This window comes from Leptonychotes weddellii, chromosome 4, assembly GCF_054177405.1.
Source record: "Leptonychotes weddellii isolate Sample4059 chromosome 4, ASM5417740v2, whole genome shotgun sequence".
In the NCBI taxonomy this organism is placed as follows: Eukaryota; Metazoa; Chordata; class Mammalia; order Carnivora; family Phocidae; genus Leptonychotes; species Leptonychotes weddellii.
Genome location: NC_138372.1, coordinates 117,398,222 through 117,412,840, shown reverse-complemented (window position 1 = coordinate 117,412,840; position 14,619 = coordinate 117,398,222). Strand labels below are relative to the sequence as shown.

The 14,619-nt window shown below is 35.9% G+C and overlaps 1 protein-coding gene across 13 annotated transcripts in view; it reads left to right on the top strand.

The window, feature by feature from the left end:
• Positions 1-14,619, top strand: part of STAU2 (staufen double-stranded RNA binding protein 2) — a 311,591-nt gene that overhangs the window by 49,614 nt on the left and 247,358 nt on the right. For 12 of the 13 annotated variants that reach the window (XM_081816134.1, XM_081816132.1, XM_081816137.1 and 9 more), the window contains 2 exons: positions 1,151-1,310; positions 10,089-10,224. In XM_081816134.1, coding sequence (XP_081672260.1) covers positions 1,151-1,310; positions 10,089-10,224 — 296 coding nt within the window. The remainder of the gene's footprint in view (positions 1-1,150; positions 1,311-10,088; positions 10,225-14,619) is intronic. The other variant, XM_081816139.1, reaches the window with a different exon arrangement.

The window sequence follows — 14,619 nt, the reverse complement described above, 5'->3', positions numbered from 1 at the left end:
AGACAAATTTAGATTATGGTATATATTCTTTGTTGTATTTTTTCCTTTCATGACATTGACATTTTTGAAGAGTTTAGGCCCGTTGTCTTACAGAATATACCATAATCTAGCTTGTCTGGTTTTCCTCCTATGATTAGATTCTGGTTAAACATTTTTGGCCAAGAATACTAAAGGCTTCTCATTGGATCATATCAGGAGGTACATGATGTTTGTATGATTATTGATGATGCTAACTTTAATCACTTGGTAAAGGTATTTTCTACCTGTTCTCCTTCCTGCAATTATACATTTATTTCTTTTTAATTAAAAGTATCTTGGGGTTAATATTTTGTATTCCTACAAAGTAGTAAGCAGTCTATGGAAAACAGCAGATTGTGTGTGTATTCTGTAACTTGATCCTCAATTTTGGAAGGTGAACAATAGGTTTTGAGCTCACATGGAAATAATGGTGTGAATGGAATGTTCAGATGACAAAGGAAAGGGTGGTTATGAAATGAAGATGGACAGGTAGAACTTTTGTGCCACACCACAATGGGAACATTGAAAGGTTTTTAACATGGAGTTGGTTGGGGTGATACAATTGGATTTGAGGGGTTTTTTGTTTGTTTGTTTCTTTTTTTTAGAGAGAGAGATTTGAGAGTACTAGTGAGAAAATTAACAGAATTTGGTGACTGGTTAAATGTTGAGCGTGGAGGATTGAGAGTTTCCTGGTGACATAATATTTAGTAGGATTGCCTGACTCTTTGACTAGATTGTACTAAGTATGACATTTAAGGAATTAGATTTTATAAGTGTTACAGAGACAGGGCCTTGTGGATTCTTTTAGTTTCTCATCTTCTTTGTACTTATTCTGCTTTTATGAGGATGTTAACAATATGATTCTATTTAGGGAAGTGATTTCTTCTTGTTTTATTCTACCCAAAATGTATACTTAGAGCTGCCGCTAAGCCTTTGAATGGATAGAACAGGATCTGGTACAATCTCTTAAAATGATTGCACTAGGTGGAATAAGATTTTTGTGCAAATAATTTGTAAGGTCACCCCTAGCTCTAAAATTTTGATTCTATGGTATATCTGTTTTTCTCTCAGACAGTGTATTTTATTTCCTGAAAAATTTAATGTTTTCTTTGTCTCTCTCTGTTTTTCGAAGATGTTCTCAGTGCAACTGAGTCTTGGTGAGCAGACATGGGAATCCGAAGGGAGCAGTATAAAGAAGGCCCAACAAGCCGTTGCTAATAAAGCTTTGACTGAATCTACACTTCCCAAACCAGTTCAGAAACCACCGAAAAGTAATGTTAATAATAACCCAGGTAAGGCACTGACTTGTTTCTTTCTGTTGTCTTGTTGTGTTCTATATGTGTTGTTCTCTGTACTTTCTTCATAGCAGGCCATCTGTGTAGTCAACAGGTATGAGTAGCACATGCACAAAAAACAACTGAATGATAATTGAAGGTGAGAGAATGAGGAAGGTAATTATAATTATTTTAAAAATTTGCTTTGTGGATACTCTAAAGATGCGTTATTTACTTTTTAAATATTGACAAAAATACATTTGGATACAAAGAACAGAAAGTATGACTGAGTTTTTTTTTTTTTAGGTTTTTTATTTCAATTCCAGTGTAGTTAACATACAGCGTTATGTTAGTTTCAGGTGTACAATGTAGTGATTCAAAAAGTCTACACATTACTCCGTGCTCATCCTGATAAGTGTACTCTTTAATTCCTGTCACCTATTTCTTCCATCCCTCTACCCACCTCCCCTCTGGTAACCATCATTTTGTTCTCTATAGTTAAGAGTCTGTTTCTTGGTTTGTCTCTCTCTTTCATTCCCTTTGTTCATTTCGTTTCTTATATTCCACATATGAGTGAAATCATACAGTATTTGTCTTTCTCTGACTGACTTATTTCATTTAGCATAATACTGTCTAGCTTCATTTAGCATAATACTGTCTAGCTCCATTCTTTTTTATGGCTAATACTCATATATATACATATATATATATATATATCCCACCTCTTCTTTATCCATTCATCTATGGCTGGACAATTGGGCTGCTTCCATAATTTGGCTATTGTAAATAATGCTGCAATGACTGAGTTTTTTATAAAGTAAAGATAGAAATGATCAATTTCTCTTTTTATATAATATATAAAAATAGTTTAATAATTAAAAAGTTATTGTTTATTTTAGCTTAATAAAAATTATACAGTTAGGTCTAAGCATCTTATTTTGCTTGTTGGTGTAGAAATGGTTGATAGGACTGTTCAAATTTAGAATACTTACGGAAGTTTATAAAGAAACCCACAAATCCAAAAAAACCCTGTGTGTGATATAATGCTAAGTAAACAAGTTTTCCAATTTTTATCTCCTAAGAATAATTTTAAAGAGTTGTTCCAGTTGCATATAATACCAACATTGTGCATCCAGTCATCTATTTGGAAGAGGCAAATCTGTATTGGACATAATGCATGAATTGATAACATCAAGTTAATAAAGTTCCATAAGTTTAATACTAGCCCTATATCCATTTACTCATTAATTTATTAATTTAAGAGGTTACCTTCTGACAAATATTACTTTAGGTATTTTTGTGATGAGTAAAAAAAAAAGACTTTTTCCTGCCACAAATGACTAATCTATTTAATTAGAGTGAGTCCACATGCTCAGGCTCATAATCATCTGATGCTTCTTTCTTTCTCATGTGGCATGTGCTAAGTAGACATCTATTCTTTCAAGGACTGCTCTCCCTAAAACTGCATGAATTTCCTATTACTCCTCCTTTTGCTTCTGTTCAACTGATTCTAGTAGTTATTAAGTAAGCTTAAATAAGCAAAATATTATTACAGTAAAGAAAAACACCTAGTCATTTGAAGTTGGTAAGAGGCTGTCTCCTTTTATAATTTTTAAAAATCTCTTTAGGTTACTGATTGATCATTAGTACCACACCACTGCCTCTGTGTATTAAGCACTTGCTTTTATATATTTAAGAGATATAAAACATTGTTCTTTTCTGTGAAAACTTTACAACTGTTTACATAAATCACATAATTTAAAGGTAAAGATTAAGTACCAAGTGAATAATAACACTTGTCAGTATTATAAGTAATGTTAAACATGGATGGGAGTATTTGAGGGAAGATAAGGTCCTTGAATGGAGAGTAGGCAGGTCTAGAGGTGAGGAAAGCATATTCTAGGCAGAGGGAGTACAATGAAGAAAGGCATTGGAAATAGGATTGTGGATGATAGTTTTGGTAAGAAAACTTTTTTGGGAGTGGTTTTTAATTAGAGCAGGTAAGTGACTAGGAAGACTCGAGATGTAGTAAGGGTGAATTGTGGTGGACTTGAATGCCAGGTTTAGGAGATCAGATTTTATCTGTAGTTTAGGCGATTAGTGTTTATAAGCTAGTGGATGATGTGTTTAAAACAGCATTTTAGGAAGTTCAGTTTGATATGTGGATTGAAGGTGGAAAATACTAAAAACAAGATCAGTTAGGAAACCATTTGCCAGAGTTTATGGGTGAGGAAAAGAAACTCCTGTGCATCGAGTACTGTATGCCCTCTGCTCTGTAGTATTGGGAATGGCCTGGGAATGGAACAGAAGGACCAGTGTTGCTGATCCAGTGGTTGAAGCCGTGTTAGAGAGCAAGCTGTTCGGAGCATACAGTGTGAAGCAAGAGCAGTGTGTGCCCATCTCTGCAGCAGGTCCACTTTAGAGGATTATAATGGCAAGTAAACCAACAAGGGAGTCAGGGGAAGGAAACAGAGAGTCCGAAAGGCCAGTGGTGATGAGTTTGCGCTATTGAGTGTTGCAGTGAGCTGAGAGAATGAGTAGCTTTTGGAAGGTGAAGTTTTAAAATAGAGAATAATATTGCATACCGGCAAGTGCACAAATTATAATTGTAGAACCTTGATGATTTTTTGCTAGCACCACAGGCTTTACCAGTGCCCCAGAAGCCTCCCTCATGTCCCCTTCTAGTGGTCAAACAACTTCAAGGGAAGCCACTCTTCTGCGTGTCTATCTTAAATTCATTGTGCCTGCTTATTAGAATCATGCACTGTATTCTTTTGTGATAGCTTGTTTTTCTCAGTGTTAACATCTGTGAGATTCATCCATGTTGTATTTAACAACATAGTATTTCATTGCTATACAGTATCCATTGCATGAATATACTGTAACTTATTTATTTATTGTACTATTGATGGACATTTAGATTGTTTCCAGTTTCAGGCTCTTAGAAGTCAAACTGCTGTGAACATTCTTGTATGTGTACATTTTTGTTGGGGACGTACCTAGTATTGGAACTGTTGGGTCATGGGTTATGCATGTGTTCATGCAAATCAGAGTAAGAGTTAAGACCAGAGGTCAGTGAGCATACACAAAAGACAGGTGTCATAGCTGCTGTTCTTACATCACAGTCTTTTATTCCTAGACCTACTGGGAAAGATAAGAAAGCTGTTGAGGCATCAGTTAGACACAGTAAGGAAACTATCATAGTTTTGGCCAGGTTGAATAGTGAATTAGAGCAACAATTAAAGTATGTCCTTGAAGAGAGAATTTCCTTGGAAGTTCAGCTGGAAAAACTTTGACCATTCTCTTACCTATAAGCCAATTGCTGTAAACTGTGAACATATCCATTTTTAAGTGGTTTGGGTTTACCCAATTTGGAGGCCCAAACATTCAGCTTGCTACTTAATTCAACATTAAATTTTATTATTTGCTTTTGCCCTGTATGTTCACCATTGTGTTAAAGTATCCTTTATTTTTTAATTTAAACAACAAAAGGGTCAGTATGACCAGAAAAAAAAACAAAGCCCAGAACAAAACAAAACCAGAAAAACCCCAAAACATACATGAGCTATACAGGTGGCATGTAGTCACAGCTACTTGGGAGGCTGAGGCGGGAAGATCCCAGAAGTTCTGGGCTGCAGTGCGCTGTGCTGATCAAGTGTCTGCGTGAAGTTCAGCATTGATAGAGTGACCTCCTTGGGAGCGGGGGACTACCAGGTTGCCTAAGGTGGGGTGAACCAGCCCAGGTTGGAAATAGATCAGATCAGAGTAGTGGGATTGTGCTTGTGAAGGGCCACTGCACTCCAACGTGGGCAACATAGCAAGACCCCCTGTCTTTTTGCCCCGCCCCAATTTAGGGAATCCTGTGTCTCAAAAAAAAAAAAGTTTGCCCCTTTGAAAAAAAATAACACACATAATAAATGCATATGTAATACATCACGTCAAAGTATAATTTTCCCTTCCTACTAGCAACACATGAGAGCTTTCTACATCCTTGTCAACGTATGGTCTCTTAAGCTTTAGCTATTCTTCTGGGGGTATAGTAGTAATTCAGTGTAGTTTTAATTTTCATTTCTTTAATAACTAATGATGGTGAGCACCTTTCCATATGGTTATTGGTATTGAGATCTCTGTTGTAGAGTGCCTTGAAATAATTTTCTCATTTAAAAACACCTGCATTGTCTATCTTTTATGTTTTTCTATTTTTTATTGACTTTAGTGTTCTTACATATTCTGGATTCACATCTTTGTTAGATATGTGCATTGCAAATATCTTTCTATAATGGTATATTTTGATGAACAGAAATTCTTTAATTCTTTATTTAAGTCGAATTTATTAGTCTTTTCCCTTATATGGTTAGTGTCTTATTTAAGACATCTTTGTCTCCCACAATGTTATGAAAATAATCTTATAAAATTTTAGAAGCTTTATTATTTTATTTTTAAAATTTAGATCTGGAGTCTGCAGGAACTGAGGTTTATGTATGATGTGAGGTAGGGTTCATGATTTTTCTTCTTTTTAATATATAGACGTTCAGTTAACTCAGTACCATTAATTGAAAAGACAATCCATTTCTGTCTGCACTGCAGGGAGGGGGGAGTTCAGTCCTGACTTCACATCAAGTAGAGATAGTATTTGCACCCCAAAGAGGAGTTAAATTCATATACAGCATGGCTTAAGACTATATCAAAGAACTATTTTGCTTTCTTCCTCCTTTTATTTTTTTTAACTTTGTTGGAAATAATTTCATATTTATGTAAAATTTGTAGCAAGAGTACATAGTGCATCTGTTATGTACCCTTCACCTAGATCCCCCAACTGTTAGCATTTCTGAACCAGCTGAGAGTAAGTTGTTGGCATGTGGTCCCATTCCCCTTAGTATTTCAGTGTATTGTTCCCAAATACATAGCCATTCTCCTGTCAGGAAGTTAACATTGATCTGGTATTATCATGTAATACAAACACTCCATTCTTTCTTCATTGATTGTCCCAGTAATATTCCTTTGTAGGTCCAGGATCTAATCGGGATCATGTATTTATCATTTCTTTTCATCCTACTTCAATCTGGAATAGTTCCTCAGAGTTCTTGTCCTTTATGACCATGACATTTTTGAATAGTACAGGCCACATCATTTGTAGAATGCCCCTCAATTGAGTTTATCTGGAGTTTCCTCGTGATTTTGAATTTTTAGCATGAATATCCCAGTGGCGTTGGCTTACCTCAGTGTTACTTATCAGGATAAACCTGATACTGATTTGTCCCATTAGTGATGACTTTTGTCACTTGGTGAAGACTATGTTTGCCAGGCTTCTCTACTGTAATGTTAATTAATAAGTATGTTTTCTTATTAAATAATAAGGAACTAATTATTTTCTGAGGAGAAACTTTGGGACTATATAAACATTCTGTTCCTCATCAAACTTGCTTTCACTTCCCAGATTTGGCATCTATTAATGATTCTTTTCTGAATTAATACTCTGAAGAGTGCCACAGGGTGATTTAATTAATTAATTAATTTATATGGCTTAGAACAACAGAAACTTATTTTCTCTTAAAGGGTGATGTTTTGATTCCAGTTGTTTTGTTTTTAAATATTTATTAGTTGGCATTCTACCCTAGAATTTTCTCTTTCCCCTCATTTGTTTGTTTGTTCATTTATTTCTATCACTATAGACTCTTGGATTCCTGTTTTACTTACAGGATTATAATCTATCATTATTTATTTCGATTCTCAATTTGTCACAGACTTGACCAGGGGTATGAACCTTTCCAGTTGACTCCAGTGTCCCTCTACTGTTTTCATCCTTCTTGAGCACTTCTTACTTTCTGGCTCAGTAAGATGTTCCAAGGTCATCTCATATTTTCCTTGTCCTGGCCCTGGCACGAGCCATTTCTTCAAGGAGCCTTGGTTGATTAATTAATCAGTTCATTGTTTGAACAAATATTTATTGAGTGACTGCTATGTTCCAGGGACTGTTCTGCCTACAAAGCTTTTCCTTGAGTGTTAGCAATGTATAGCTCCTTAAAAACTAGTTGTGGCATTTTTCTTTCACTTTCCACAGAATGGGAATCCACAGTAGTTGTTATGTATGTTTGTATATATAACCAATTAGTCTTGTTATGTTTATCACTGATAAATACAGAAATTTCCTTTAATCTACCGAAAAACCACTAGAAACGGATTCTGCGTTGACAGTGTCCGCTTTACAGCCATGTGATGCATGAGGAGTGCTGCGTCATGATCATCTTTATGCAGCCTGGGTCCAGCTCGCACCTGCTGGAGTGGTACTTAGCATTATCTGCAGGTTCTCACAGTTGGAAGTGACTCTGTACGTGTTTCCTGTGGGCGCGTTATTGTGTAAGTAAAGAGGCTGTGCACACGCAGCGGTGGCAGTCTCGGTCTTTATGAAACAGGTGGAGATACTTGGCTCCAGGAGTCGAAACCTCTTCAGCGCAGTTTGCACTTGTCTGGTGCTTCTCCACTCTCCTTCACGAAGACCAGTGTCTAGCATTTCTGTGAAGAAAATAGATTGCAGCCTTACTTTCAAATGAGAAATTTATATGAAATCATTGATTTATTTAAATGATATGACTATAATACTTCTACCTAGCCTAAAACCCAATTTTGGTATGGGTGGCAGGACATAGTATATCCTACCAGTGCATTAAAATCACCTCACTGATGATTGTTAGATACATTAGTTTCTGTTTATTGCCCTAATTAAAGGATGAGGCCTTTCAAGCTTTTTTTTTCTTTTCTTTTTTCTCCATTTGAACTTTATGCTATTTGTGTCTGTATGATTGTTGCAAAGTAGAATTCAGAAAGATGTAAATCTTACAACCGATTGATATGTTAACTATTAAACTGCAATATATATGAAATAAGAAAAAAAACTTTAAAAAAAATATACACTACTCTTTGGTGTTAAATTTGTAGAAGACTGTTCGACAGTTCCTAATAAAGTTAACCATAGACCTACTCTGTGATCTAGTAGCAATCCCACTGCTAGGGATATACCTAAGGGAACTGAGTGTATGTGTCTGCTAAAACACTGTGGCTTTATTTAATTGCTCCCAGCTGGACACAACTCAGATGTCCCATCAGCAGCAGAGTAGATAAACTGATGTATCCATTCAGTAGAGTACTATTCAGTGATTAAAAAAAAATGTTTGCAATACTGAAATATTTGACAAAATTGTTACATTGAGTGAAGGAAGCATGATAGAATAATACACATTCAGGTTTGAAGAACAGGCAAAACTGATGACAGAAGTCAGAATAGGTAACTTGGGGAGGTGGGTATTGACTGGAAATAGCTATGATGGAACATTCTGGGTGATGAAAATGGTCATATCTTGATCTGAATGGTGGTCACTGAATGTTTATAATGTGTAATAATTTGTAGATTTGTATGCTTAAGGTTTGTGCATTTTACTTACCCCTCAGTAAAATACTGTAGGAAAGAAAGAAAAGAGAATCCTTTATTCTTGACTTCTCTTCCTCTGCCCTGAGTGTTGGTATTAAATTAGGGGTTTGGGCTAATTGGACTTACTGTTCAGTATGTTAACGTTCTTTGCTGTTTTTCTTATGCTTATCTTTTTTTCTTTTCCACCTCCTTTGTCCTTCCACCCTCTTTGTTTTTCCCCTTAACCTTGGTTTAGTTCCTGTTCTTATTATACTCTTCAGTGGTTTCGCATAAATTCTTTAGAACTGGGACACAAAGTGAGCAATTACTGACTCTTGCTGGATAGCTGATGACGCGGCTGCCAGTTCTGCGTTTGTCAGGTTCCGGCACCCCCAGCGGGCGCTTTATGCCAGCCCCATTTTCTCTGCTGCAATAAGTCGACCCATTTTTGTATGTGACGAATGGAGTCTTAAATGTATGTTGCAAAAGGCGTAATTCCAACAAAATAGTACAGGATTTACACTGAAAAAATAAATTTTACTTTCTATAAAAACTTTAGATTCATATTTGTGATTTGTTATATATGTAATGTGTATATATATAATGTTTTACTAAATAACCTCTTTTGGTACTCAAAATAATGTGATGTAATAATTTAGTGTGTGTTATTTATTATGGAATTTTTCAAACTTTTACAAAAGTAGAGCTGATAAGATAGTGAACAGCCCCATACCCATCACCACCTTCAGCAGTCATCTACACGTAGTGGCCAGTCTTGTTTCTCATCTGTCTTTCCTCTGAATTATTTTGAAAGAAAGCTTGGATATATCACTTCATCCCTAAATGCTTTAGTATATATCTTTAAAGATTTACAGAAAGCATTAGTAGATTTACTTTGTCCTGTTGTTGGTTATAGAAAAAACTCAAAATGTATTTTCATGAGATAAGTCTAAGAATTACTGATGACCCTGTATTCATTGTTAATTTCAGTTGCTTGATTAGCAAAATATAAAAATATTCACAGATGATAATGTTTTTAATGATTAAATAATTGAAAGCTTCCTGGGGTGAGTAATGCTGACATTCAGTACTTTCTTTATAGTATCCAAATTAAGCAGTCTGTGAACCTTGTGTTCCCCTTGTTTTGAAACAGTCTTTCAAGTTGAATTTTTGGTCATTAATATACAAAAAAGCTTGCAAACCCCGAAGAGATTTCATTAGAAACAATTTTCCTGTTTATGTAGTTTGTTTATACACCCCTGAGAAAATCATACAGACAGGCCATCAACTCCCACCTTCTTTCATGGTAATTACATGTAATGTAAGTATGGCTTGCGTGATTTATTATGGAAATATTTCACTTGTGTGCTTTTAATATTTTTTTTAAACAGGTAGTATAACTCCAACTGTGGAACTGAATGGGCTTGCTATGAAAAGGGGAGAGCCTGCCATCTACAGGCCATTAGATCCAAAGCCTTTCCCAAATTATAGAGCTAATTACAACTTTCGGGGCATGTACAATCAGAGGTTTGTATGTCTTCTTTGGTTTTGTTCTTATTTATTATTTTACGCATATTGTAACAGTTTCTGAAACTCAGAGTATTTTCATTGTAAGGAACATTTACTTTGGGCATTTTGCATGGAATTTAGATAAATCAGGCTCACAAAAGGAATATTTAAAGTAATACGTTTAAAAATAACTGGTTTTCGGGAACTAGTTTTTATTGAGTCATGAGAACCCTGTATTTGTTGCAGGCAGGACCATGTTTTAAAATCATGCCACAATATAGTGCTGACTTTTCAGTTGACTTGCTCATTTATTTACCAGGCAGATACTTAGCTTAATTAGTGGTTTTCTTAATTTGTCCAACTACATTGCAAACATGACTGTTTTTAATTTATAGGAAATTTGTTGGAAGGATTTACTAAGTCTGTCTACACATTGCATAATTTTGTGGTAGTTACAAGTGTAACAGAATTTTCTTTTATGGGCAAGGCAGAATTTTTAAAAAAAAGTTGTGTTTTTTTCTGATCATTTATAAAAGTCACGTAACTCATTATAGAGAATGTAGAAAATGCAAAAAGTTAAAAAGAAAATATAAATAACATGTAATTCCAGAATTAAATACCTTTAATATTTTGATGTATTTTACACTTTTTAAAATTCTTTGCACATATATTTGACCAAAGCGAAGTTATCCTTTATATTCAGTTTCTACAGTACTTTATGGAGGTATATTTATGTGAATGGCAAAATGCACAGATCTTAAATGTACATTGTGATGACTATTATTTATGTATATATATATATATTTATACTTTACTTGATCACTTTTTATATGTGTGTATCCTCATGTGATGACCACCCCGATCAAGGTTCAGCATGTTTCTGTTACCCTGAGAATTTCCTCATACCTATGTGCACTCATTATACCTCCTCCCAGGAGGAACAATGGTTCTATCACTATAGATTAGTTTTGCATGTCGTTGAACTTCATATAAATAGATTCATACAATATGTACTCTTCTGTGTCTGGCTTTTTTCAGTTCATATAATGGTTTTCTTATTTGTTTTTGTTTTTTGTTTTTTGAGATTCATCCCTGTTGCTTGTATCTGGATTTTGCCCTTTTCTGTTGCTAAATAGTGTTCCTTTGCATGATGTATCATAATTTGTTCATCTCATATATACAGTATTGTGCCCTCTTTTAATTTGATATAGTGATCATTTTTCACATTTTTTAAAAGTTTTTTTTTTTAGTAATCTCTACACCCAGTGTGGGGCTCAAACTTATGACCCTGAAATCAAGAGTCTCATGCTCTGCCAACTGAGCCAAGTAGGTGCCCCCATTTTTCATATTTTTAAGTGATCTTTGAAAAACATATTCGATGGCTATATAATGCTTCATTTGGCCAGGGTATATTTTACAAGGATATAAACAGGTATAAACAAAGAACACCTGATAATCATATAAACAAAATGTACTTGTTTTGATCATCTAAGTTTTTTTTGACAATTATAAATAATGTGCAACAATCTTTACATATAAATTTTTGTTTACATCACTGATTATTTCCTTAAAATAGATTACCTTATAAGGGGAATATTGGGTTAAAAAGAATAATATGTTGCCCAATTACATTAAAATTTGTATTAATTACTTAGTGTATATTCTGTTCCATTCTGACAACACTGAGTTAAAAAAAAAACATGTCTTATTTGATAGATAAAAAGTGGTATGATTTTAAAGTTTGGTTTTATTGATTACTTGTGGGGCTGAACAGTTTTCAAGTATTTTGTTTGTCCTTTTTGATTTGTCTATTTGAATTTGCTAATTTCTGTTGCATTGGCATTTCTGTTGCAAGACCTGCTTGGCAGGTCTTCAAATGTTTATGTGTTGGGAATATTAGCATTACGTCTGTTTTGTTTAATTTTCCTGCTTGGTAAAAACTGGCTTTTAGTTCTGTGTTTGTTTTGATGTGCAACAGTTTTAGATGTTATATGGCCTAGTATTTTTGTGTGTGTGTGTGATTTCTCCAACTGCTTTTATGCCTGAGAAATTCTTGTGATCAGATATTTGCTAATGCTTAAAAAGAATATTTTTATTGAGATATAATTGACATACAACATTGTGCAAGTTTAAGGTATTCAGCCTACCCTGATTTATGTTGCATTATGATTGCTATTGTAGTGTTAACTAACACCTTGATCATGTCGCATAATTATCATTTCTTCTAGTGTTGGGATGCTGATACTTTTTAAATCATTTTGTGTATTTACTACCATTACAGTTCAGATGTGAGAAGATGTGTGGTCTATACATAATGATACCTTTTGGTGTCTTGTTTGGCAATGGTGTATTTACCATTTAAAACTTAGTCCTATTCAGATTGTAAATGGTTCTTTTAAATATTATTGCTTATGTTCTCTAAGAAAAATGAGTACAATCTTCTTAGACTTCTGCTCCTCCCCCCTTTTCTCCCAGGTGTGTCTGGGGGAATTTACTGTGTTGTCTTGGTAGGAAAGGAGGGACCCTCACCTTTGTGTGGGTGTTCTGTATTGTCCTCTAAGCTCCTCTGGTCTTTGTGATGATGTCCCTTGTCCACCAGATAGCTGACACCTTTCTCTTCTGCCTTGCCGAAACCTGCAGTTGGTGATGTGTAGTCCATTTTTTCCTGTCAGGTAATGCTTCCACAGAGAATTTACCATCTCTCCCTTGCTCTCTTGACCTAAATCCTTAACTCTCTTTGGCTCCCTTGGAGTGTTGTTCCATTCTCATCCTCTTTGGTAGTGTCTCCTAAACTGGAGCATCCAGTGGCAGGCTTATCAACTCTCAACTTGGTGTCCACACCACATAGGTGGCAAGAAGGACGTAACATTTCTCTGGTAGTTGCTTTACTTTCCCTTTTTCTGTATAACCTGCCTATAGCCTTTCTTGTAAGCTTGAGGTTACCTAATATAAATAAAACTATTTGCCCACTTAAGCACAATAGATACATTTGGTCACCTGAGTTGGGAACACCTTGCCTATCAAGATATTTTACTTTTAATATACTATAGTGAATAGACTCATGAGGATATTTAAATGCTTATTATATTTTGATATCTGTAGTTCTTTATTGAAATCTTACTAGAGTTGTTTTTATTTTTTAAAGATTTTATTTATTTATTTGACAGAGAGAGACACAGCGAGAGAGGGAACACAAGCAGGGGGATTGGGAGAGGGAGAAGCAGGCCTCCCGTGGAGCAGGGAGCCCGATGCGGGACTCGATCCCAGGACCCTGGGATCATGACCTGAGCCGAAGGCAGACGCTTAACGACTGAGCCACCCAGGCGCCCCTAGAGTTTTGATTAGTGGATTTATTACTTTTAAATGAAAGAAATCTGGTGCTAAAGCAATGAGAAATCTGACAATAATCTCTGTGGATTATTATTATGGAGCTCATGTTCTAGTAAGGGAGGCAGTCATAAAGAGGTGGTTACTCACTGAGGTGACTTTTGATAAAGACCTAAAGGAAGAGAGGGAATAAGTAGTGTGTATGTCACAAGAGGAGAGAACATTCCAAGCAGAACAAACAGGAAGTGCAAAGCCCCCGAGGTAGGAAGGTACCAGGCGTGTTGATGTCTTCTCCAGCAGACCAGTAGGACTGGAAAAGACTGAAAGGAGGTATGAAGGAGGAGAGTAGTTGGTATATGAGGATGTGACACGGGTCATATGGTTTGGTTTTTTTTTTTTTTTTCCCCTATTGTAGGTCTTCTGTTAAGAATGTTGACATTTTTCCTTTGTTGGCAATTTCTAGTTTCAGGATCTGATTCCATAGTTGTCATGAGGGGTGTAAGAATTTATGTATGACTTCTCTAAGGGGTTGTGCTTTAGGCCATTCCCACTTAATGGATAAAGTGGACTTTGCTTTCAGATTGTTGGGAGAGTCTTTAGAATATTCTGCAGATCACAAAAAAGGTAAAAAAAAAAAATAGAGAAGTACTGGTAAACTGCCAAGTCATGTTTCAACTGAAAAGCTCTCTGCTCACAGAAGGGCAAACCTAACCATTACTCACTAGGCTGTAAAAATTAGGATTTCACATGGGGCGCCTGGGTGGCTCAGTTGGTTCAGCGTCCGAGGTCCTGGGATCGAGCCCCGCATCAGGCTCCCTGCTCAGCGGGGAACCTGCCTCTCCCATTGCCTCTGCTTGCCGCTTCCCCTGCTTGTGCTCTCTCTCTGTGTGTCAAATAAAAGTAAATAGGGGCATCTGGGTGGCTCATTTGTTAAGCATCTGCCTTTGGCTCAGGTCATGATCCCAGGGTCCTAAGATCGAGCCCCACATCGGGCTCCCTGCTCTGGGGGGAGCCTGCTTCTCCCTCTCCCTCTGCCGCTCCCCCTGCTTGTGTTCCCTCTCGCTCTGTCTCTCTGTCAAATAAATA